General features: G+C 41.2%; 1 protein-coding gene across 2 annotated transcripts in view; it reads right to left on the bottom strand.

Annotated features, from left to right (window-relative positions):
* Positions 1 to 25,874, bottom strand: part of GAN (gigaxonin) — a 29,341-nt gene extending 3,467 nt beyond the window's left edge. The window contains exons 1-9 of one of the 2 annotated variants that reach the window (XM_083452624.1): positions 24,869 to 25,874; positions 9,150 to 9,264; positions 7,395 to 7,745; positions 6,452 to 6,669; positions 5,008 to 5,129; positions 3,529 to 3,641; positions 3,196 to 3,345; positions 2,627 to 2,763; positions 1,207 to 1,335 (exon numbers count right to left, since the gene is read on the bottom strand). In XM_083452624.1, the coding sequence (XP_083308750.1) occupies positions 1,207 to 1,335; positions 2,627 to 2,763; positions 3,196 to 3,345; positions 3,529 to 3,641; positions 5,008 to 5,129; positions 6,452 to 6,669; positions 7,395 to 7,745; positions 9,150 to 9,264; positions 24,869 to 25,044 (1,511 nt within the window). In that variant the 5' untranslated portion in view covers positions 25,045 to 25,874. Of the gene's footprint in view, positions 1 to 1,206; positions 1,336 to 2,626; positions 2,764 to 3,195; positions 3,346 to 3,528; positions 3,642 to 5,007; positions 5,130 to 6,451; positions 6,670 to 7,394; positions 7,746 to 9,149; positions 9,265 to 24,493 lie in introns of both variants that reach the window. The other variant, XM_083452625.1, reaches the window with a different exon arrangement.
* Between the last annotated feature and the right edge of the window lie 1,176 nt (positions 25,875 to 27,050).

Raw genomic sequence — 27,050 nt, 5'->3', positions numbered from 1 at the left:
TTTCCTGTGTCCTGCCCTTGTCAGTGCTCCATTTTTTTAGTGCAAATACTAGCATCTTATCTAACAGGCGTCAACCTTTACATGATGGGAGGCTTCATTACTCAGTGGATTCTGAAGGCCGTAGGAGCAATCTCATCTTCAAATGAAAGGATTTCAGGTGGTATGACAACTCCATCTGAGAAATGCCACCTGTCAGAGCAGACAATGCTGTGCTAGGCTGACCAGCAACTCAAAATCTAAATATAGGATGGTTCAAATATTTGCATTCATTAATTTCTTGCAATGTCTCTAATCCTCACTGTTGAGCCACTCTTCCTCCTCTGCTGTATTTACTCCAGCAAGTTTGTTGGCATGTTTTTTAAGAGCACAGAGCTGCTTGAGTAACTTTAAAGATGTGCACGAACAAAAGAGCAGCTTGCAGTCCCAGTATAGGAAGAAAGCAGGGACACAAAAATGGTTGTCTGGCACACAGTTATAACAAGAGAAAAGAGAGAGAGAGAGAGGTCGAAAAAACAGTCCATCCTTGTAAAATAGCACCATCTTCTGGTCAACAGATGTAAACAAGTGGAACCACATGTCTAGAAAGATTTATTGAATGCAGACACGCTCCCAGAACAGGAAGATTAACATTAACACAATTAGTATGGCACCACTGTTAAGTATTCAGTCTTGCTTATTATATCAGGCATAACCCACAGAAGCAAGAACTTTGAACCAGTTCTCATGAAAACTATGCAGACGCAGCTTACAGGTCAAGTTAAGATTTAAATGAAAAACCAAACAAGGCTGGCATACACTAATACTTCATAAAAATAAATCTATTATTCTATCTGGAAAAAATGCCAGGGGTTAGATTTACTCATACAACAGGGCATATATTTTATTTTTTTCCCCAAAGGGGAGAGACCATAACTCAGCAATGGAGCCCATGTACTGCATGCAGACGGTCCCTGGCTGGAATTTCAAGCTAAATAATATCAGGTTACACTCAGCGTTGGAAAATATATCAGTCTGGCAGCACCTCTACAAACTCTCAATCAAAGCACACTGCGCTGGGCTAGACTCAGAAAAAGACAGCCTCTACAGGCCACCTCTGCATGTGCAGTTGCATTACAACTATTCAATTAAACTGTAAGTGATAAAAAGGTCAACAGCTATTTTAGAGTCTGTAAAATCATGTTAGTGAGCTATCTTAGCAGTTGTTACCTTTTAAATTCATCGTGATAGAATTCTGATTTACACGTCACCATCTCACTGGATTGATTGTCATCACGACTTCTCACTCCACCAAAGACATAGAGTTCTGAAGCAACTCCACAGGCCACAGCCCCAAACCTTAAAAAAAAAAAAGATGTAAGAGGAATCTTGGGTGCCCAGGTTACCTCAGAATTCCTGCTCTCTTGACATTAAGCAGAATTTGACAGAGCTACTAACATTTGGAGTGATTTAAAACAAACAAACTATGGCCTAATGTAATGAGATATATGCTATAAAAAAGAGAGACACCGTCACTCGTAAAATAAAAGCAACATGAAGACAAGGAAAATACAGTGGTACCTCAGGTTACAAACACCTCAGGTTACAAACTTCGCTAACCCGGAAGTAGTACTTCGGGTTACAAACTTTGCGCCATGTTGAGAACGGAAATTGCACGGCGGCGGCAACGGGAGGCCCCACTAGCGAAAACGCACCTCAGTTTAAGAACGGTTTCAGGTTAAGAACGGACCTCCGGAACGAATTAAGTTCGTAACCCAAGGTACCACTGTAATACATGCTGTATAGGTGAAGGCATGAAAACCAAAGAGGACAGTATGATCTCAGTATCACACACATGTAAAAGCCACAACATCAGCTACCTGAGCTGACAAGCCTTTCACACTTGCTCGTCACCATTATTTTAATCTTATAAGTTTATTGATTGTTTAGAAAAGTATAACTATTTGTTTCTAAGCTGCCTTGCCATCCCCATTGTTCATCTGTCTATGAATCTCATATCCACTGAAACCTACCATAACTCCTGAGACCTAACAAGTTCCTCCCTTGGTAGCAGCAACTTAAACACTAAGAATTATTTACAAAAATGCAATTCAGTTTTCCAAAAAGGGAACAATCAACTGCACAAACTAAAGACAACATCCCACAGACAAAATCTGCAACCATAACTGCCTATCAATAGACAGTGTTTTGAGTTGCAGCTTACACTCTGAAATCCATTAGTTCTTATGATGTTGCTGTTATGAGAATCTGTATTTTATTACATATTTCTTATTATAATAATTTATATAATTGTTTTGATTTTCACAATGTATAGCTATCATGTTATGTACTTTCATTTGCATTCTATGTTGTAAACTACCCTATAGTCTTTTGATGAAGGACAGCATTTAAATTTAAATTAATAACAACAATAACAACATCAACAACAATACTGTGGTCGGTTATGTAGATCATGTAAAGAGAAGGAGCCTTCAGCAATTGGGGAGATGTAGCATCTCAGGAAACAATCCTTGCTGCAAGAACTAAGGGTGGTTTATAAACACATATATGTGCCTCTATTTTCACCTGTGGAGCACTGGATGGTATGCAGGATTAAGGAAATGATACGTGTTACTAGTAATTTACTAACCTCCTCTCTTTTAGCGGACAGATAGCTGTCCACTGCTGGATCCTTGGGTCGTAACATTCAACGGACTCAAAAAGCTTGCCATACGAACCCCCGCCCATTGCATAGATCTTCTTTTTCATAGCCGCATAGCAACCAATCTTAAAAAAGCAAAATCCAAAGCTATCATGCACCGTTTGTCATCTGGTTAATGTATATGTCAGACAGTAATAATAATAAGAAAACAAATAAAGTGAAGCATGGGCCCTTTAAAATCAAAATACTTCAGGGGGGGGGAGGAGTTCTCTCACACATTAACCAACAGATAATAAGTTTACCGTTCCTAATGCAATTTAAACAGAAAATACAACAGTTGATGAGGTAAGTGTTTTGAGCCATTATCTGGCTCAAGATTGCTCTTCTGGAATTCAACCTTGCTCTGTATCAGCTTGAGATTTAGCCACCTTTCTGAACTTAGGAACACGAGAAAGAAGTGTAGAAATGAGCAGCTCAGAAGTCAAGCAACATTAAACCAAATGCAGCAGTTTAGAAACAGTTTGAAAAATAGCATCCTGTTTTTGCTTAGTTCCTACCTTCCTAATCATTGTCAAGTCCGGTTGCTTCGTCCAAGTCCTATTATAAATGTCATAGGACTCCATAGACATGAGTTCCCGTTCTCCATCCTCGCCTCCCAGAACATATAGCACTCCATCAATCTCTACCAAGCCAAAGTTGTGCCGTGCCTATTGGAAAGAAGTAGAGTAGCATTTATTAAATTCACTTACAAAAGAAACTGAAGAATTTAACAGAAATAACTATCCTAGCTTTTGTTAACCAACATAAATGGATATCCAAAGATCTGATCAGAACAAAACTGCAGAAATTGGGGTGGGTGGGGGCGACGGCTAATAAAAAGGCAGACTTGCCTCATTCATTGGTGGTAAAGAACTCCATGAATTGGTATCTGGATCATACTTTTCTCCAGAGCTTAAAGTGACTTTATCTTCATCCTGACCTCCAAGTACAAACAGGAACCCTTCTGAAAAACAGACCACAAAATGATTTGGAAATGCAAGTTGCACTGGTGGCACATCTAGCTGGTATTAATGAGAACTAGGAGCCTAGCTGGATCAGACCAGAGGTCTATCACACACAGATGCCGACAAGCAGGACATGGAAGGCCAAAGCCCTCTTCCGTGGTTGATTCCCACCAATGAGTATTCCTACTGCCTTGGAACATGGAGGTTCCAGGAAGCCATAATCACAAATGACCATCATGATCTTTTATCAGGTATCCAGAATGAGGGCAGTTACAGGTCCAAATCAGTGTTGATATTTCTTTCTTTTTGCTGCTTAGTTTTTATACCTTATAATATATGTATTGCAACAGGTGAAAGACGGCTTGATGTTTTATTTATTCTAGAACACTAGTTTGTGGCAATTATATTCCAATGAACATATAAAAATAAAAATGTTATACTGGGAACAGTTTTATTCTTTCATTTAGGAGATAACACAGAGCAAGATTCCAGTTGTTTTAAAGCAGGACGTTCTTGTAAGAACATGTTTAAGAAGTTTCTACTAGATACTGAACAGCATTTCAAAGCTTATAAGAATACTTCAAAGCCATGGGTTTTGATACCAATTTTAAACTGATTAAATTCTTTCTTACAAAATCTATTGATGCTTGAATATGTGATGCAACACAGAAAGTCTGGAATGAGTGTAGTTTTCCTATTGCCAAGTTTGTCGAATTTTATTTTATTTGTATACAGTATATACTATATGAGGAAGTTCCAAAGAAGCTGATACACATATGTTGTGGTTGTTGTTTTGCCAATGTTATATTTTGGTGGTGACACTTTGTCTCTCATGGAAAGTTCCCTGAGCTTTGGGGGCAGGGGGGGACAAATGATAGATGTAGGATCTACCAAATATGTCGCCAATCTTGACTCTGAGTCTTCACCCTTTGGTTGTCCTCCAAAATACTTGAAAACCTTTTTGAGTATTTCACAGGTTAATATTCTGCATGGCTGTGATCAAAGAAGCAAAACAAACAAACAAACAAACAAACAATATTGGCTTTGAAAACAGTTAACACATCGGTAGGCAAACTAAGGCCCGGGGGCCAGATCCGGCCCAGTCGCCTTCTAAATCCAGCCTGCGGATGGTTCAGGAATCAGTGTGTTTTTACATGAGTAGAATGTGTACTTTTATTTAAAATGCATCTCTGGGTTATTTGTGAGGAATAGGAATTTGTTCATTTCCTCCCAAAAAATATAGTCTGGCCCCCCACAAGATCTGAGGGACAGTGGATCGGCCCCCTGCTGAAAAAGTTTGCTGACCCCTGAGTTAACAGATTTAGCCTTGTATTCTCCTACTAAAGAAACAAATAACTTTCCTACCTGCTGAAAGCACACCATGATTTATCCTAGGTGTACTTAAAGGAGCCAGTTCTATCCATAGCTGTCTGTTAGGATCATAAAGAGGGCACATACACCTCATTACTGCTGATGGTTTCCGGGATCTGAACAGGAGAAAAAGTATAAATTAGCTCAGCAACCTTGCCCAGACAGCAAATCTTGATTAGAACCCAACAATGCAGAGGTGATGGGGTTTCTACTTCAGTGTAGAAGCATCCATTCTGTTTGTATGCTTTATACTGACTTTTGTTTGAGACTTAAATCCTTTTTGTGTGTGTGGCAGGAGGGTGGCACAATAGGTCAGGCAAGTCAGGAGAAAGGCTCTAGAGCTCAGTGGTAAAGCACATAGGTTGCACGCAGATGTTGCACTTCCAGGCCTGGCTGGGAATGTCCACAGTCAGAAACCCTGGAGAACCACTGTCAGACAATATTGAGCTAGATGTTATGGCCTGGCATTTCTATTCTGCCAAGCACGTGTGTTTAGACCAGGCTTGTAGAGAGCCACTTGTCTAGTCACTTGTGTTGAGTGACAAATGCCTCTAAGCAACAAGTCACAGAAGCTGCACATTTCCCTTCTCTCTTTTAGGCTACTGTACATACAAGTACAGTGAGCAGGCAGTTTTTGTAGACATGCTTGCAAGGTTATCTGGTACTCCAGCATGGTGAGATATGGGTTATGCAGTATTCCTATAGAAATAAAACATGATTTGTTCCCTCTTGGTGTTTGGAGGAGGTGGTTTTCCACAGGGCTTCACACACTGGTGACTTAGACAATAATTTGTACAAATAAATGAACTCTGAATAAGTCGGTCACCTTCCATGTTTTTCAGCTCACATACCTCTGTCTTTGGCCAGTTTACAAGTTCCTCATGTTGAATGAATGTTATAAACAATTAAATGGTAGTATGTGTAGTATGCATGTCAAAGGCACATAAACCTTTGCTTCAGAAGAAAAATGCCTGTTTCCTTGCACTGGTAACACTGCTAATGGGCAGGATTCAAGGAACAGTGGGCAGAAGGATAATAGCTGCTAGCCCTGTTGTACAAACATTTGCACATTAACTTGCGTAAGAGTGCACATGGCACTGTAGGAGGTAGGCTTTAGAGTAGTTTTCATGCTTCCACTTGTGCAAGAGGTGGCACAACAGAAGAAAATATCTGGAATTGGTTTATTTATTTTCCCTGTGCAGCACCTTGGTCCAAACGCAAAACTGCCCTTTTGGTGAACAGAAGAAACCTCCCACAAATGGAAGTGCATCTTTGGATACAACCCATAGTTATAAGGCATACAAGAAAAAATAAAGCACAATGTAGTTTTGCAGCTTAATCTCAAATATAACCAACACTAGGACACTTACTCGAGTATCATCCCTCTCCAACCCCCATTCACTTCTGAGATCTGAAATAGCATGCCTGAGCCACTTACACTCTTTCTTCACCACCAACAGTGACAATGCACTCTGAGTATCCTCTGGGTTTAAAAGATGCTAGCATTGCCTCCCCCTGCTGTGGCGGAGTGAGTGGAATGTTGCTACATTCTTTGACAATCTCCCGTACCAGTGGGTCATTCATCATTTGCTCACGCAAGTAGGTAGCATCTAGCCCAGATACCCACACAGCTGACATTACATCCTTCATGTGAACCTGAAGAGGCAGAAAGATATTTCAGGCAAACAAACAAGCTGAATCATAAAACAGTCACAGGAGCATATGGCTTTATGGAAAGCTTATTTCTCAGAATTCCTGCTTATACAATACCAGGATATACTGACTTGGAAGAGGAAGCACTGACACGAAAAATGCTACAGCATATGCATTATTTTGGTAATATGGAGGGCTGTCTCTATTTTGCAATTCTGCAGAAGCACATAATATGGCACTAGGTGCACAAATCAGCTTCCTTTAATCTAATTTTTCATTTTAAAACAAGTTCATAGTCCTTATGGCTGAGAAAATAGGCTAGAAAGTGAGTGAAGAATACCTTCCTACATCTCAGAATCTCAAGGGGCAGCTGAATAGTTGGGGCAGGACAGGAGTCCACTATGCAGCAACTTGCTCCTCTCTATGACTATGCATTGCTAGAATTATACAAATTAGTAAAATGTAGAATGAATTAAGGAAATTAATGTAAACAAAACATGCAATGTTCTTTGGCCAGATTATTCTATATATGCTGCAGAATTCAGCTTTTCTTAGTGCAGAATGTCTGGGTACAGACAGAATGATGCTGGTAACATCAATAGTCTACAATATGGACCCAAATCCCACAATGCATTGCAATTTGACGCACCCAAGTACAATGCACCCAAGTACAATGAACTGCTGATTATTTTTTCTGAAGCAGCATTATGTAACTTCAAATTCTGTACCTTTCTTAACTCAGGGTCATGGGAGATCCATCTAATAACTGCTTCAAAAACATGTCTTTCATTCCCAACATTCAGCTTTTCCAAGGACAGCACTTCTTTTGCTTTCTGAGGACTCAGTTCCAGAAACTCCTCCGTACTGCTAACATCCCGGAAGTGTGTTTCCAGATATTCGGAGGCAAGATAATGAACATGACGCAGACAATAGTGTAGTGCAAAGTCCCGGATTCCAATACAGTTCTCTGCAGCAATGCAACCTTCCAGAAACTCACAGCACAGAGTTTTCAGGTCTGTAAGCAACAATAAATCAGCAGCCTGCACAACGTCCTGGATGGTGTCTTCACTTAGCTTGATCTGCAAAAGGTTTATTTTGGAGGAGAGGAAATTACAACTAGTTCAGTTTCAAGTATGAAAGTGCCGCACTAGTGTCCGTTACTGCAACTAACTGTCTTCCCCCTTCATAGCTTGGTGGAGTTTTGCCTCTACTTTAGTGAGAAGGTAACAGCACAGCACTGGAGAGGGAAGTAGAAGTGTATGCCGTACTTATGCCATGCGCCTTCTTTCCTCCACCTCCAGTATACTGCCTGTGTCACTTGTCACACATTTACACATTGATCATCTGTGATATAAAGTGACTCCTGGAGTCAGAGGTAGGATGATTTCAGTATAATACTGGAATTTGCTTGCTGCAATATGTGGTGAGAGCCACTTGCTTACATGGCTTTAAGACAGGGCTCAGAAATGTTCGTGGAGGATATGTCTGTCAAAAGACACTAGCCATGACACCTGAACGAAACCTGCAGGTTGATAGGTGGTATACTTTTGCATACTAGTCACGGGGGAAGAAACATGAGAAGGCATTTGCATTCACACCCAGGATTTGGACTTCCTAAAAGCTTCTAGCTAGCCACTAGATGTTACACTAGTTGGACCCGTGGTCTCATCCAGCAGTCTTCTTGTGCTTTTACTGTATGTAAGATCATGTTCACATGCTCTCAACTGTTAAAACAAAGCAATGTGCCCTCTTGATAAATAACGTAAGGATCAGACCAGCTTCCACCTCATTTAGCAAACTTTGCAAGAATCTCAGCAAGCAACAGGGATGAGATGGTCCATGGGAAACTGGTCTGTAATCCACTACAAGTCTACTTCAGGAGTATGGAACCTCTGGCCTGTGGACCAAATTAGGCCTGATGATTTGGTTAACAATTTGACCTGCAAGGCTATTTTCCCCAAACAACACCCACCATATTTGACATTAGGTGTGGTGCAGGGAGAGAGGCAGATGCAGAGGAATCACCAGGAGCCTTGAAGTGTCCTCCTAATTGCAAGTGAGGCTTGCTGTCAATGTGGCTGATTGGCAGTGAAAGCAAACCCCATGGGATTGGCTGTGTTATTTGGGATCAGCTGCAATTAGGAACTTTGTAGCACAGATCATCTCTGCCCAAAGCAGGGGTTGTTATTAGCACTGATCTGCTGAATGGAGTTTACAGGAAGCCCCACTGGTATCAGCAAACCCCAAAGCTTGGACTGAAGCTGGCGATATAAAGGAACTCTTTCTGTTAGAGCAACTCAAGCTCAAGCTGCACTTGCATGAGAATTTTTTTTACTTTGACTGGGATCTGACCAGCCACACAGATAATACGTCCTGCCTCAATCTACTTTCTGCCCATTCTATTCAAAGGGTTTTTTGAAGGTGTAGATTATGACTAGAACTGAAATACAGAGATATGTAGGAATAACCTTGGAAACACAAACCTGACCACTGAAGATGTAGTCCAAAATCTCTTTCATAATATCAACAGATATCCCTTCAAGTTCAATTTTATATGTTGAGCCATCATCCTTTGGTGGATTATAGTTCAGCTTTGTTCTGAAATCAGAAAACATACCTGTTTTTACAAAACGATTAGAACAAGACATAAACAAAGGAAGGTCACATACGAAAATTTCTCAGCTTTCAGAATAGGTTTTTCAATTACATATGAACACACACTATTAAACAGAGGTACTAAGAAAAGGAGAAAGAGCAGCTGTTTAAGTCTGTAGTATCACTTAATGGTATCAGCCTGTGGATGTTTAGTGCACAGTATAAAATTCTTTCATGCCAGCTGTTAAATATAGGAAGTTAACTCTGTTTTCTTAAGAGGAATTTTGATTAACACATTATTTCTTATTTGCTATGCATACACTCCCTAAATCTGCTCAGTTCACAGCACAGGATTTGTACAGAATTATTTCAAGTGATAAAAAGATAAAGTTTTCCAAATCCAATCAGATATAAACCTAAGGTTGCAAAACAATTCACACATTTCCTGGGAAACAACATTCATTAAATCTGCTACAGTGGAAAGGACCACACATTAATCTGGATGCCTAAGGGAGACCACACTTTTCCAGCCACAATGAAAGGCTTGGAATAGGGAAAGGCATAAGTTGTATTGGAGCAGATATAAGGGACAGCCAGAACAAGAATATAACATACTTAGCAATGCCTGCATTGAATAGTCTTGATATATGCTATAATGAGAAATTATTATCCATCCATTAGGGGCATGTGAAGCCTTAGGACTGTGAGCTGCTGGCTGCAACTGGGGGGAGGGGCATTGTGAATCAGTTGGTCCTTAATTTGATCCAGCAAATCAATGCTCATTCCCACATGTCCTTTTTGATCTGGAGACAATGCCATTCATTCACACGTTTTATTACGTTCATATCTCATCTCTCTTCCATGGAACTCAAGGTGCACATGTGTTGTCTCACTATGTGGCAGGATAGGCTGAGAGGCAGTGACTGGATCAAGGTCACGCAGTGAGCTTCAAGGCTGAGTGGTGGTTACAACCCCAGTCTCCCAGGTTTCAGTCCAATACTCTCTCAGTCATATTGCCAGTTCCATCTTATCACAATATGTAATCTCAGACAGCTAATGGCAGGGCCTTTGAGGTTTCATGCCAACAGGCCTCAGCAGTAACGAAGTAATCATCTCTGCCTGAAGAGGCCCATCTAAGCCCATTCTCAATGAGCTTTCAACAGCAACTGAAAACAGCTCAGGAAAACAAAATGGGAAGGAGAAAAAAATACACAGCAGGAAGAGTTTTCCCTTAATTTATTCCTATGTCATTTCTTTTAGGAGTAAAACTGACTTAAAGGTTTCCAGATTTAAACAATAGGCTAGGTTGCCTACTGGCCAGTAGATCAACTCACAAGTAATGACCTGCATTCCATTTCAAGCAGAAAGCTTATAGAGGGCATGGTCACAAAGTTAAACCTGTGCAATCATTTTGCTGAATGTTTAACAAATCCTACTCATCATCAAAATGACCTTTGTTTAATATTTAACCTTCAGTGTATGTATATAACACAAAGTGGGATTTGCGTAACACAGAGCTACAGGTGGTCTGTGAAGGGTCTTTAGGCATCTCTCTCTTTAGCTATCTCTCTGTGTGTATGCATATAGGAAGAATAAGCTATATACTTCTGAAATTACATCTCCTCGTTAAGGAAAGATCAGCTACCAGGCAGGATATCAAAACACAAAGTAAAAATGTTAGTAATATCAGATATACAAATCTATTACAAATCACTCAAGTAAACACTGACTGACTCAGCAGAATGCAATTGCTTAAGGTTGAACAAAAGAATGGTATCTTTTTCAGTAAACACATTACACAGGCATAAATAGGACCTGGAATGAAGATCTCATGCCTATATTCAAAGGCAGTATTAGCCACTTTTGGAAACACTTCAGGGTCTGTTTAGGTGTTGTAATTTAAAGAGAAGTCTCGGTCTGATTTGCGTCTCAGGCACACATACACCCAACTCCTTTACCACAGGGAAGAGGTAATTAACAATCCTGCTCTGTATCACGTGTTATCTTACTAATGACAAAGTTCAGGGCCCAACTACACTTGATGACAGAAGATACACGGCTTTAAATGACAACCTGCCTCAATTATATGTAAAACAATGGGCAGGTATGGAATCGAAACCACAAAAGGAACACAAAGATTGAGGTGCTAAGCTTTCTCTACTTATGCCACTTTTACCTCGCCTTCCGTCTACTGTCCAAGGTCTCTCCCCCCCCCCCCCAGCTAAGAATACAGGAAATTATTCAAGTCTGAAGAAAATCACCTTGAGGGGGCTGAAGGAGGGGCGTGAATAGCACTCTGTGCCAATGTTAGCCTTTTGCACTTTATATCTCACCCCCTCAGTTATTATGGGGGCAGATCCACATAAACACACAGAGATCCAAAGCCACCAGGTGCCCTTTGCTGCAAGTCCGTGTAAATGACTGCAGATTTCTCTACTGCTGGAGTCTATATGGGTAGCTTTTGGTATCAACTGACGGCACCAAGGCACAGTTAGGTTAACCTATTTCTATGAAGATCTGCCAGAAAACATCCCCATGTTAGTCCTAATGAAGTATTGCTTAATTGTATTATATAAAAGATGACAAGCCATCATTATTGTTTTTATACCTTTAATGCTTCCTTGCTGTAAATTCTGCCTTTGGCTCATGAAAATGTTTCAGGGAGTATTATATTCCACATCAACATGATGCAGCACTTTAAGGTTAAACCCCTTCCTCATAAAGATTTGTTCAACAAATTAACAAGGGTTTCTGTCTCCCCTCACCTTCTGTTCCAGGTCACACCCTAGCCTTTTGGCAGTGCACATTAAAGATATCAACTTTCACCACACCCTGCTCTGAGTGGCAATTTTCCAAAAATTTTGCTTACGTACTTGTTTTCAGGTGCTCTGTACATGATGAGCAACCTCAGAACTCAAAGGAAATAAAAATAAATCCTTGCAGCATCTCTGTATAAAAACCAGGGTACTTGTCTCTGCACTCAGCTGGTGAGGCCTTCCTGGCAGTGCCATGTGTTCAGTATGGTGTCACCAGAATTATGGAATTTATCTTTTTTTCTCCCCACTTGGCCCTTTCCAAGCTGAATTATTGTTTTAGTTTGCAGCTGATAACATCTATGATGGATTTTTATTATGTTTTGTCATTCTGCTTCATTATTGATTATATTTTATGTATTTTTGTATACTCTTGTTCATTGCTTAGATAGTTAATACTAAACAGCTTACAAATTCTTAAAATAAGGAATAAAAAAATGGTTTTCAACTGGTGAAAAGTCAGCTTTTTAATCTTTCAGAATTTGTGAAGTCAAACAAGGTACTGCATGATAAAGTTTGCAATTTGTAGCATTTAATAGGCCAAAGGCAAGCTAATGATGACATAGCTGGTCATGTCTCAATATCTCAATTACAATGTTGCAAAACTAAGAGCTGGCACTGCCTGGACTAGTAGCAGAGTTTAGCAACATAGCCTTTAAAAAAAATGTTTGTATTAAAGGATTTCCACAGTTAACAAGGGTACATGCAATGTTTCTGTTTTCAATTCACAGAGTCCTTTCTACAGGTCAGTTACAGTTAGTGTGAGACACTGCTGTCATACACACTGTGAGGTTGTGGGGGGAAATAATCAGAGAGGGGGGAGAAAAAAGAAGGGGGTAAACGTTCATTCTTTTGCTTAGTATACGTGCAGTTTTTGTGTCAGCATTGTGAAGATAGGTCCTTCATTTGTCTGTTTGTTTCTTTGAAGGCGGTGCAAGAGACTGGAGAATCCACAGCTTAGTTGGTTGCATTTAGTCAATTGCTGTGGGTTTTGTTTGTTTGTTTGAAGGGGTGGGGTTGTTGGATCTGGTTAATCACTCTGATTTGTATGCTGTTGGGGCGTTTACATTGTTGCCTTGTTGGGCTGTATATGTAATAAAGGGGAGCTATACCAGGGTGAGAAGGCTGATTACCAAAGAATTGATGTTTTTGAATTATAGTGCTGGAAGAGACGCTTGAGAGTCCCATGGACTGAAAGATCAAACCTATCCATTCTGAAGGAAATCAGCCCTGAGTGCTCACTGGAAGGACAGATCCTGAAACTGAGTCTCCAATACTTACTAAACGACTAAACAACAACAACATACCAGGGTGAAGGCATCCTCTTTTGTTTGTCCCCTGGTTAGCTTCAATTTGTTGGTTAGCTTTCCTAGTAATAATAATAATAATAATAAATTTTATTTATATCCCGCCCTCCCCGGCCGAAGCCGGGCTCAGGGCGGCTAACAACAATAAAACAGTACAAACAACACTTTAAAATCATTCATTATAAAATTAATTAATTCAAGCCACTGGCAACCATTGGGCCAGAGCTCTGCGAAGATTGCCAATGGAGGGAGTCAGGCTGTGCCCTGGCCAAAGGCCTGGTGGAACAGTTCAGTCTTGCAGGCCCTGCGGAAAGATGTTAAGTCCCGCAGGGCCCTGGTCTCTTGTGACAGAGTGTTCCACCAGTAGGGTTGTTTCCCATACAATTTGGTACCAGTGGTCCATGTTTACTCCTGACAGGTCCCTCCAGTGTCTAGTTATGACACTCCTAGCCACTGAGAGTAAGTGGCTTATGAGCTCTTTGTCATCTGAGTGTGCATTGTTGTCTTGGAAAATGTTTAAAAGGGCAGTTCTGGAGTTGCTTCTAGTACCTGCTTTGTTATTTTACAGGTTTCTTGAAGGACTGATGTTCCAAAGGGTTGAATTTGGAGGCATTCCCACCACATGTGGAGGTATGTGCCTGTGGTGGTACAATCTCTCCAGCATTTAGTTGAAGTTCCTAGGTGTATCAGTGCCAGCTTCCGAGATATTAGGCACTATTTATAAATAAGTTTCAAACTGAGTTCCCTTCTTTTGGATGAGATGGGACTTAAAAGGGTAGTTTAGACCACAGTTTGGGTAGGGTTTATTTCATAACCTATAGGATGCTCCCATTGGTCTTTGATTGTGTTGAGGAGCTTTGAGGAATCTTGGAGTAGTTTTTTGTACATTGTGGGCACCATCCACTTGCTGTGTCCCTCTGCTGTCAGGAGGAGTTTTTCAAAGGTGGTGAAAGGTCTAGTGCCTGCTGCTTTGATTGCTGGGCTATTTAAGGAGGTGTGTAGTTGGTGTTGGTTCAACCAGGGTATTTGGGTGTTCCCTAGTTTATCTTGTATTTCTTGTGCTGGTATAGGTTTGTCATTTCTGCACCTAAGTCTGTTAGGTGGTGTAAGCCATTGGCTCGCCATGTTTTTGTTGGGAAGCTTTGGGCTGCATGGTGGAATAGTGGGAGGTGGTTAGGCCTGGACAATGTATCAATACATTGTCCAGGACCAGTTTGAGGGCCAGAGCGTGATGGCAACTTCACTTGGCAGCATATCATGGGTGAGACTTGCTTGCGCCTTACCTTCCTCCACCTGCTCCCTACCTCTGCATATTGGGTGCTGGTGGCAGAGAGAACTGCAGCGGTTTCACCCAGCGTCCCATGGGGCCGGGGCAATCCTTGTTGTTCCACCCTCCATGTGCTGGGCGCTGGCAGTGGAGGGAGGAGGCTGCCAAACTGAACAGGTATGGTCAGCACCCCACATGAATGTCCACCCTGCAACAGGATTCTAACCCCAGAATCCTCTGCCATGGAGCCCCCTGCATATTGCAAACACTAAAGGCATGAACTTGGAAAACCTGTTGTGCACACAGCACGAAAATATGGTTATAGCAAATTAGGATAAGAGCAACAGAGAATTTCAATCAAGGCCACGGGGTACATTCAGTGCAGCTAATGCACTTTCAATGTCATAAGAAAATGGGACTAGGAATTCAGCACAATTAAATGCACAACAAACACAAGACCTGCTTTTCTAGCAGGACAGGATAAAACAAGAGAGATCAGCTACCACCTTCCTAAGTTGACATTCCTTCAATTTGTATGCTGTAATTTCAGGGTCCACCCTGGACATTTTTCACAACTGAAACTGTATATATTACATGCAGGTCTTTCTGAACACAATAAAATTCCCAGGAAATCATTCATTAGGCGAGTGTTCACATAACGAGCTGACAATTTCCATTATTTCCAGTGGGAACATTTCTAATCCGTTATTTGTCCAATCTCCCCCTCTTTCATAGTTTCTTTCTGAAATGGCTGCTGCTGACCAGCAAGGAACAAAAGTTTATGTTCAAAAGTAATCTTGAACAAATGTTCTTAGCTATATCACACCAACTTTTAAAGGATAAATATGGGGAGATATGTTTATCTTTCAGATATTAATGCAAATTTGGATAACTAGCTCAAATAAAAAGGGTCTGTCTTTGTTAAACAAACCGCTACACAAAACCTCTGATCTATTAAGTTTTTTAAAAATAATCATGCTATTTGGGGGTTTAAACTGCAACAGCCTACAAATCACATTAAAAACCAAAATACAACCTAGTATGCCAAGATGTAACAGAAATGGTAATTCCACACATAAAGGCAGAAGGGAATGTGCTAACCCATGTTGCCAAGATGTAACAGAAATGGTAATTCCACATATAAAGGCAGAAGGGAATGTGCTAACCCATGTTGCCTAACACTTCCATTAGCCAAAAACACTCAAAGTAACAGCACGACTACCATTATTACTCACCCAGTTATGTTCTTACATAATCTCCAGAACTGAATTTAAATCTCACTCAGTCATTAAAATTAGGAGCCAAGTGATGCACACCACCAAATTTATGCAATGACTAAGGAGCTTTAGTCATCTGTCTTCTCACAAGCTTCAATAAAAACCAATCAAAATGCTATAAAAATCAGACAATGCCAAGTATAAAGAAGAAAGAAGTCTGAGACAGAATAGGCAGGCCCACACCCTCTTTCAGCCACAGCAGATAGCAACAACTTTAGATCTATTTATGGTTCTTTTATGTTAGTAGTTTTTAACCAAGTCTTCTAGGAAGACATTTGTACATCAGAAATAACAAGTTTACAGCACAATTACTCAAGAATAATTTGAGCATTTTGGGCTAATAACAGGACAAAACATTACATTAAGATGTAGAAATATTAAAACTATATTTTAAGTATCAAGCACCTGTAAAAAGGCTATTTTAGGATCTTGGCAATAGGAATTTCACTAAATAAGATATTTCCCTGACCCTGCAAACAGCAGCATTGTTAACTGTGACACTTGTGTCTTGAATGTAATCACAGTGTATATGTGAACCTGATCTAGAAGAAGTAGAGGGATGCTAAAATTGTTACCACCTCTTTGCAGAACAATGCAGTTAGCAAGTGGTTATCTGCAATTGTAAGTTACCACTTGGGCAATGATCATGAAGTAATTAATGGATATCATTTTTAACACACATGCTCTGTATAAATGCTAGTTGTTTAATTATTCAGTCCTTGAAACATCAGAATTTAGAATTGTATTCCAAACAGTCTCACGACATATCAGTGGGAACCCATGTTACTCTGCTCTACAGACCCACACCTAACAGAAACAGGCCAAGTAAAAAGAAAAGAAAAAAACTGAAAGTCACCCACCCCACAGACAAGGCTCTCTATGGATATGCTAATATGCCAACTCGCTGGCACACTCAGTGTATCCAAGTCTTATCAAACATATTTCCATTTTCTCAGAATACTTGAAGCACTAATTTAATATATGGCTAGATGTCTTATAAAATGAAAGAGAATTATTCTTATTATATCTTGGATATCTGAATAGTTCACACAGGATAAAAATAGCTTGAATTGTATTCTATTTGCCAACCACTAAACTCATACCTGCCCCTTTAGGATGTATGACAATAATAATAATAAGCATCTGAACATTTGAATGTTCAAAGCACTCTATGAACATTAACCACCCAGGGTGGCCCATTCTGTTTTGCCCCCTGAGGAAAAAGGGGAAAATGCCCCCCACTCCGCCGAAGACTTGCTTACTGGTGTCACACAGCTCTGGCTTCTGGCAAGACTTGTGGAACTCTTGTGAGATCTCATTGGAAGCCACTACTGCAGCTGCACAACCCTAGCAGAGGCGGGAGGGACACCACCCCACAGGATTCTGCTGCCCAAGGCAATTGCTTCAGTCTGCCTCATGGGCAGGCCAGCCCTGTTACCACTACACAACAAAAGGTAGACTAACATTATTACAGTGGTACCTCGGGTTAAGTACTTAATTCGTTCCGGAGGTCCATTCTTAACCTGAAACTGTTCTTAACCTGAAGCACCACTTTAGCTAATGGGGCCTCCACCTGCCGCTGTACCGTCGCTGCATGATTTCTGTTTTCATCCTGAAGCAAAGTTCTTAACCCGAGGTACTATTTCTGGGTTAGTGGGTTAGTGTAACCTGAAGCATATGTAACCTGAATCGTATGTAACCTGAAGCATATGTAACCTGAGGTACCACTGTATTCTCATATTGAAGATAGGGAGCAGAGATCATGGGAGAGTGAATTTGTGGCAGAGATGAAACTAGAACCTGGGACTTACTCACTGGCTGTGTTTGTACCTTCACACTAAGCCAAACCATGGAGTAGTACAAACATATTCATTCCGGAAATGGAGATCACATTTGTTTTACCCCTCCCTGGGCTTTTTAGGCCAGCATAACACAACAGCTATTGTCTGAACCCAAGATCATGGTGATGAACTCTCCTTCCTAACCATCATCTGTAGCCAAGATTTGTTCTATGGTTAAGCAGGAGAGAAAACCCACAACTTTGGACAGCACACTAAAGCTAAACTTTGGGCTTAGCTGTTGTCTTGTGCTGACCTAGAGTCAGACTCCAGGGAGGAACAACGTTGGTGTGAGCTCCTCTCTGGGAGCCAGCACATTAGCACACTCATGGTAAGTCACATTCTTTCTTATTGAAACATATGAAAGAAGACTGTTATTTTGGGTTGGATGATATGACCATATTATCTTGGATACAAAGGGAGGCTGTTATAGCCAAAAAAAAATCCCTAATGGTTGCTTACTCAATCTAGATCCACCATTAATCGCAGAAGGGGCGTCCATAGGTGACTAATCCATACATCATTTTGATGACTATTCCAAGTCATTCACAGGTACACATACTTCTCTACAAAACCGTGAGCTACATCAACCTTTCCCTTTGTTTGTTTTTTTCAAAAATAGTAACAACTTTGGAACATATTCCAAAGTTCACTGATCTTGAAATGAAGAGAAGGTGTTCTTTAAAAAAAAGTCATTGCCAGTTGTTCTTGATTCTCTTTTGACTCACTTCCCTTTCTGAATCAAAAATTTAAATGTAAACAAATCCAAGGTTGGAGTAAATTCAGGGGTGTTGCCCAGGATGCCTAACAGTATAAACAAGTGCTTCAATTAAAAATGATAATGTCTTATTACTGCTGTTGTTATTATTATTAACAATAATTTATTTATACCCAGCCTTTTCCCTGACGGGACTCAATGCATCTTACAAATAACAACAAGAATTGCCATGAACATAGAAAACCAATCACTGAAACAGTTAAACGTTAATAGAATTAAAACTATATACATATATAAAATCTGTTTAAAACATACAAATAATTACAATAAAAGTAGCATGGCACCAGCCCTTTCATTAAAAGCAGTTAATTCTTCCCAACTGAATCTGAAAACTGTTGTTCTGCATCTTTTACCAGCATCTTTGCAAACCTAGCCATTACAGTATCGTAAGTACAGACATATCTCTGGCAAGTCCTTATGATTTCTAGCAACTGTGCAGCTGGGATTTGTTCTCAGGCAATTTTAATTCTCATTCTTGTCCCCTTGCTTCAGGCAACAGGCTTTTTGTCTGGTTCTGGCCTCTCCCTTTCTTAATTAGACATGTGGGCTGACATTCATTTTTCATCCATCAGCATTTCCATTTCCCCATTATGTCTAGGGGCACATTACATATACTTTAGCAAAATGCCCTATTATAAAACATATCTTCAGGAGGAAGAGTTTCCTTACACAGAATCCTGATGCATTAATAGGAAACCCTGGTTTTGGTTTCAAATATACATAATGGATTTCACGGCAAAAATACCCTCTAAATTATGCACAGTTATATTTATTAAACCAGCTGTACCAGAATACAATAACCATCTAAATAAACTCCTTCCTTATAATTTAGTAATATCTATAAAGCACTAATTTTTATAATCTATTCAGAAATCTTATTTATGAAATGGGAAAACAAAACTCTGAACTAACTTGAAAATCCAGAGGTTTTCTCCTAGCCTGGGTCCTTTGCAGATAGAATCATAGAACTGTAGAGCTGGAATGGACCTTGAGGGCCATCTAGTCCAACCCCCTGCAATGCAGGAACCTCAACCAACACATCCATGACAGATGGCAATCCAACCTCTGATTAAAAACCTCTAAGGAAGGAGAGACCACAAGCTTCCAAAGGAGTCTGTTCCTCAGTGCACTCAAGATGCATTGAGCCTTTAAAGGACATTGTAAATATAAATGATGTACAGTAAAGTGAAACTTAAAACAAACAAATAAATCATATGCTGTATTTCTGTTAGCCACAAACAATTAAGGAATAGGTCCTCTGCTAGGCCAAAATACTATTTACTGTTCAATGAAATTTGCTTTAGTTTAGCTACTTTCCATTTTTACAGCAGGTCAAATTACATGTTATGGTAAGCACCTATTTTTAGAAAAAGTAGCTACACAGGTCCTGCAGCCCATGATAAGGGGTTAATCCTTTCCTCTCACACCATTTCCATCTGAAAATCCCAGCCCAGCCCCACTACTACGCGCAGCAGAAAGCACCTTCAGGAAAAGTAGCAGAGGTGAATGGATTTGTAAAGGTGTGGCACTGAGGGGAACAGGGTTGAAAGCTCTTCTCTGCATTCCTTATTAGGTTCCCCAACAGCTCCTTTTCTTAAAACTACAGGCAGTGATAAAAACACTTTAAAAATGTACACCTAGCATCATCTAACATGCAGTTTGACTAAAAATATGCACTTTTGTTCCCTTTCCAGTTACCATTCCAAATTAAAAAACCCCAAACCCTATGCATTAAAAAACACTTGCACACTCCTGCACCCACAATAACTGATTCAATGAAAAAGATCTTATCTTGACCTTCTCAAATTCTCTGGAACAAATGTGGATACAAATGCTTACAACCATCTACAAATATTTTATTTGTTGTTCCTATTATTGTCCCTAAAACTATTGTGTCTGTTGTGCCAATAAAAAAAACTACAGAACTCTTTATTTCACTAGGCATCAACACTTTAGCTCACTAAGGCTAAAGCTGACCAAGTCCCACAGATAAACTAACTTTTCATGTTTTTGAGCCAGTTGTTCATGTTTTCTGTTTCAGATTACAGTGGTACCTCTGGTTACGAACGTAATTCGTTCTGGAGTCCGTTCTTAACCCGAAACCGTTCTTAATCCAAGGCACGCTTTTGCTAATGGGGCTTCCCGTTGCTGCCGCACTGCTGATGCGCAATTTCTGTTCTCATCATGGGGCCAAGTGCTCAACCCAAGGTACTACTTCTGGATCAGCAGTTTGTAACCCAAAGTATTTGTAACCCGAAGCATTTGTAACCTGAGGTACCACTGTATAGAGAAATGTTTTTATATATTGTTATAATTCATTATCGGATTATTTCTATCTGATGCTAAAAATACTGTCAATTAAAAGACTGCCTATGCTAGGCATAATGTTTTTGATTTCTCCAGTGAACTCAAACTACATGCTACCACAGTGGTTAAGGATTAGCAACTGAGGCTTTAGAAGACACCCAAATACTGTTTAAGGTCAACGCTAGTGCATTTTAGAGCATTTAAAACGCAGCAAGGTTGTTTCCTCCTGCTTAATTTCAAGTCTCACTGACATGCTGCTGTACACACCACAGATGGGGCAGGGATGTCTTTACCTAGGGCGTGTTACCCATTTATTTCTCCATGCCTGCAACACACACTCCAACCTCCTATTCATGAAGCTGTCAGCTGTGCATGCACAATGGCTGTCTCAAATGTACACATCTCTGTTTAACAGTTGGTTTGAGTGGAAATGCACCAAACAGGAGCATTTCTCAAGAATCTACAAAACAGATACAGATTGTGACTGATGTCATATGTACACAGCTTTAAACACTGGCAGTGGGAATGCACTAGAGGCAGAATTATTGGTAATGTGCACATGGCCTCAGTATCTAGGCTGCATATTCATTGGCAATCAGCATAACATGACATCAAATGTGTTGGCAACAAATCTAAATAATTTTAAAGCAAGCTTCTTCTTTTTCTACACTTAAACCAATAAAGGAGGATAGTAACTGCCCTATAAGCTGCCAGAACCATAAACTATGTGGTGAAATGTCAGTTGTCAAAATACCAATATTTAACAAAGCTTAATTGTCATAACACTTCAAAAAGAGGCAAAGTGGCTTCAATGCAAATTATGCAAAGAGTGATGATTAAATATTCAGCATGCATTTGATCTGAAACTACTTATCAAAGTAGGGAGAGCAGAGAACAATCTAATGCTGAAAATGTTGCGGACAGCCCTTTCCTGCTGGGTCAGGCAGCTGAAGATGATGAGCTTATTTATTAGTTCATCACAAGAAGGAAATAACAAAGCACCACACTCTCTCTCTAAGGGTGTCACTGTATTGTGTAAACACCAAGTTGCATATTATAATGAAGGATATCATTTTAAAGTTAAAATGTCCAGTCAGCTTTTAGACAGGTGTGTGTTGTTTTATTTAAAGCATATTTAAAGCATATATTTAAAATGAAGCACAGGAAGTACATAGTTAACATTATAAAGACAGCAACTTTAGCCTTATGCATAAGTAGTGCATTTGCAAGATATATGTAACAAATTGTGAAACTCCCATCTCTACTATTTATTGTCAGTCTTAATAATGTCAGTTCTATATACATTAAAGAACTTTTTAGCACACAAAGCATGAATCCCCCAGGTGGCTGCCTTTCAGTTAGTTGCTAACCAATAATTTCAAAACCACCCCTCACCATGAAAACTGCCACTTTTGATTTTTGCAAGAATCTGTTTATCACATCAAACAGGGATTGATGACAGTGATGTCAATAAGTAATGTTGCTAAACAAAGAAATGATACTTCCTGTATTCCTTTCTAGCGAAAGGAAGCATAAGTGGCTTGGGAGCATGAATTTGGCAATAACCTCCTGACTAAGGCAAGCACTCACCCCCAGAAGCTACACACCTGTGGAACTGGTCCAAGTCTAGGCTTCTGCCTCCCTTTCTGAATCATAAAGTACAGCTACATGCTTTCTCCTGTTTACAGCACAATGAGATTAATGTGCTTTAAAGTAGCTCAGAAATTTTTAAAGGGCATGCAATACAAGATGGGGTCAAAATGACAGCGCTGAGCTATACAACTCTGTGTGTCTGTGTATGGACCTATTTGGTGTTTTATTAAAACAGTCAGGACTTTGTCTGCACTTTTTAATTTATTCTCTTTCTATTGTTGAGGAAATGTGTGGATGAGAGGAAAACAGCAGGCCAGGGCAGGGCTGGAGAGAGAAAAAGAGAAAAGGGAGTGAGCAGCTAGGTTGTTAGCTAACCAACTGGGTCAACAAGAAATGAGAAAACCCATGGAAGCTAATAACGAGAAAGATCTGAATCCATAATGTGGTGGCTAGTTAATAGTCTTGTTCCTGTTACAGAAAGCTCCTTTTGCTGTTTTAATCATTCATATACTCTTATCTACTTTCCCATAAACCATGGTCCCTGGGCATAGTATGGAGGGAGACTGAGCAGTATGTTTGCTGAAGCTAAGCAGGTCTGGGCCTGGTCAGTGTCTGCATGAGAGAGAAAATTTAGGAACTGCAGGTCTCACTTTAGTTCTTTTGCAAAGCACTGTGACTCAATGGAAGAGCATCTTCAGCTTAAAACCCAATGGATTTGCTGCCAGTCAATGTAGACAGTATTGAGCCAGATAAGCCTATGGTCTGTCTAAGGCAGCGTCCTATGTTTTACAATGGAAGGAGGTAACAACCCACGCCCCTTGTTTTCATTAATTCTTTGGCATGCAGCTGCAGCATTCATATATCAAATAAATGTTCTCTCTAATGGAACCCCAGTATTGTGGGGACTTGTAAAGGATTAACTAAGTGTACATCCCAAGATTACTAAATATGGTCTGCATATCTGTAAGGAGTATTAACTATCCAGAGTGGTTAAGAGAGTTAAAAAAATTATTCCACCTTTTAAATGCATGCTTAAGGGAAAACAAGCCAGGAAACACTTTCTGTCTGTCATAAACAGTAGCAGTTTTTGTTTTGTTTTGTTTTTTTAAAAGCTGGCAACACAGTTTCAAGAATAAGTCTTTGTTCTGTCAAAAGATATTGGGCTCAGCCATGGCATACAGCATTTAATAAGGAGTGATGGGGTTCAAGCCATCTTGGGAGTCTTAGTTCTTCAATCCTGAAGATGTGTTTGTGGAGGGTTGCAATTCATCAGTATAGAGAATAATTCATCAGTGGTACCTCAGGTTACAGACGCTTCAGGTTACAGACACCACTAACCCAGAAATATTACCCAGGGTTAAGAACTTTGCTTCAGGATGAGAACAGAAATCGCGTGGCGGCTAAAGTGGTACCTCAGGTTAAGAACAGTTTCAGGTTCAGAAAGGACCTCCGGAATGAATTAAGTTCTTAACCTGAGGTACCACTGCATACCAATCATATCTAAATGAGACCTCCATTTTTTCATAAAAAGTATGTTCTCGGCATGCACACACACACACACAAAATTTAGAGATGGCCATCACTACCATCACCTACTTTTGAATTTCCAAGGCAACTAACTGAAAGCTGTTGTCAACGGTGGTCAAGAAGCTACATGCCTCTGCGAAGCTCACAAGCAGCAACACATTTTAAGAAACCATGATGAATCCTGCTAGAAAGATCAGGACTTGCAGGTCAAGTTTCCAGAAGCCTCTGGTTGTTAAGGTTGGAAATGCTGTGCTTGATAGACCCACCCTGGTTTCATCCAGCAAGGCTCTCCTGCTGTCCTTAGCAAGTATTGCCTTAAGCTACAATTGGAAGTCCTGGTCCAACAAACCAACTGTTTGATTCTTAAAACAAACCGTGTTTTTTAAACAACAGGTGCTACCTGCCAGGTTCCCAGGGACATCTCACCACCCCCTGTTGCTGACAAAGAGCAGGACCAAGGACTCCTAGGGCTCAAGTTCCTTACTGAGGAGCAGACTTTCATATTTATTGTGTTTACATCCTAACCTTTTCTCCAAGGAGCTCACTGCGGCCTACATGGTTAACCTCTCCCCAAAATTGATCCTCACCACCTTGTGAGGTAGCTTCGGCTGACTGCTCCAATGTCACCCGCGGTGCTTCGCGGCCAAATGGGGATCTGGACGCGGGTCCCGCCCCCCCCCCCGCCCCCAATTTTAGACGGCCGTTCTAACCGCTACACCCCACTGCCTCGAGCCGAGCTTGCCAGCTAATTCCGAGATGGTGGTAATAACGACAACAATGACACGCGTGTGTTGCGCATGTGCAGCCAGGAAATGCTCTCCCCTCCAAACACACCCGCCTGGTGCACTCTGCACATGCTCGTGGGGTTAAGTAAGACCCAACGACGAGGCCGTGCCTCACCTGATGTAAGGGCTGGCGGCCGCCAGGATGTTGGTCTGCACGGGGATCTCCTCGCCCTCCAGCACCAGATGGGCGTCGCAGAAGCGGCCCTCCTCGCGGAAGGAGCTCAGCGCCCTCAGGAGCCGGGCCGGGTGCTGGGGGTCCGACACGGCGCTGCCCGCCGCCCCGCTCGACATCGCGGCGTCCCCAACCGGACGGAGCCCAATTCTTAGCAGCAGGAGTTAAGGGGAGGTGGTGGTCGCCGATGCCGCCGCCTCCTCTTCAGCCTTCGCGCCTTTTCCTTCTCTCCTCAGGGGCCGGACTCCGCCAGGCCAAGGCGGCCTTTCTCCGCTCCTCCTCCTCCTCACGCGCCCAACAGGCCGAAGCTGCCTCCGCGTCTCGCGTCCGCTCTTTTGCCTCAGCCGCTCTCCGGCTCCTCGCATCCGAGCCGGTCCCCCACCATACATCCCAGCCCCGGCTCCGGCCTTGACATCATATCCTCGCGCCGGCCCATCCCGGCTCCGCCTGCCTGAGAGGAGGAGCCGCAGCCGCCGGTGGGATGGAGGGGAAGGAACTGGGCAGCCGCGATTATCCCCTCCAGGCTGGACAAAACGGACGGCATGTGTCATGAACACCACGCGGGATGACAGCAACAACAACAATAACATCATACGCTTTTATCCTCTTTACTGGCACGCGCGCAAAGCAGGGCGGGCGCTCTGCTTATGCTCAGAGGCACCAAGGCGGCTCTCCATCTGCCTTGCGCTGAGCTTGCTCATTTAGGTTAAGGGGGGGGGGCGCCATAACCTATGGCCCTCCGGACGTTGCTGAATTACAATTGCCCAATTGACTAATTTAGCTTAAAAACTACTGTAAACAGTTAAAATTGTGAGTAGGGTTGGAGTTTGTACACTTGTAGTTTAATGGTGAATTTTGGATATAATATAAATGAAGACTTGGGTTATTGTAAAAGATGCAGAAGGAAATGATTAACAATAGGACCCACAAAGGGGAGGAGGGAAGTCCCGGAGATGGTACCTCAGGTTACATATGCTTCAGGTTACACATGCTTCAGGTTACAGACTCCGCTAACCCAGAAATAGTGCTTCAGGTTAAGCACTTTGCTTCAAGATGAGAACAGAAATTGTGCTCCGGCGGCACGGCGGCAGCAGGAGGTCCCATTAGCTAAAGTGGTGCTTCAGGTTAAGAACAGTTTCAGGTTAAGAACGGACCTCCGGAACGAATTAAGTACTTAACCCGAGGTACCACTGTACAACCCAATTATTACACTGGCCCCAACCAGAGGTTGGGCATTTAGTATTGCTGATCCCATGCTGTGGAACACGCTTCAAAGAGACATTTGGCAGACATTAAGACTTTTTTTATGTGGACAGCCGGATCAAACTTTTCTTGAGTAGCCAGTCTTTTTAATGATTGTTTTGTGCTGCTTTTATTGGTTTTTAAAATGTTTTTACATTGTTGTACACCGCCCTGATGTTTTATGAAAGGGTGGTACGTATGTAAATAAAACCTGTGTTTGCATTTGGACATGTAGGCCCATACTGAAACTTGTACACATAAAGGAGGAGGGATGCAATCCTCACCCTCAGGCTCATTCCCAAACATCAAAAGCCAGGGGATATTGTTGTCAGAAAAGGAAGCCTTTTATTACATTTATAAAGCCAGTGGCCTGCATGGGTGCATTGGAAGTCCAGGAAGCATTTGCTACCCTGGGAATGCTGTAACTCACAGGCCTTGTACCTTGCCACATGGGCAGCAATGCAGAGATTTGCAGGTTCTTAATGCTAGCTCTGGCAGCTATCACCATAGTGCACCTAGAAGTTGATGTGGAGTGATTTAAAGTTTTACTTTTTGTACCATTTTTATCTTTTATTTTGCTTGTAAGCTCCTTTGGAAAGGCATTTGTCCAGAAAACCATCCTAAATAATTAAATAATTCCTATGGCTCATCCTATATCAGGGTGGGTGCTACTTTTTAGCCCAAGGGCCACATTTCATTCTGGAAAACTTTTATGGGGGTCACAAAACCTTTGTGAGGCCAGTGAAAAAAATGAGTAGAATAATTAATGTAAATTTAGCTTTGTACGGAAGACTGGTTTCTACACACTCACACTCACCCCTCTATCTTCCATCCAAGCAAGCAAGAGCCATTATCAGAGATAGAGGACATGTTGCAGCTAACC

Source organism: Podarcis tiliguerta (genome assembly GCF_965153285.1).
Source record: "Podarcis tiliguerta genome assembly, chromosome: 8".
Classification (NCBI taxonomy): Eukaryota; Metazoa; Chordata; class Lepidosauria; order Squamata; family Lacertidae; genus Podarcis; species Podarcis tiliguerta.
The sequence above is the reverse complement of the archived record's forward strand: the minus strand, read 5'-3'. Positions and strand labels throughout refer to the sequence as shown.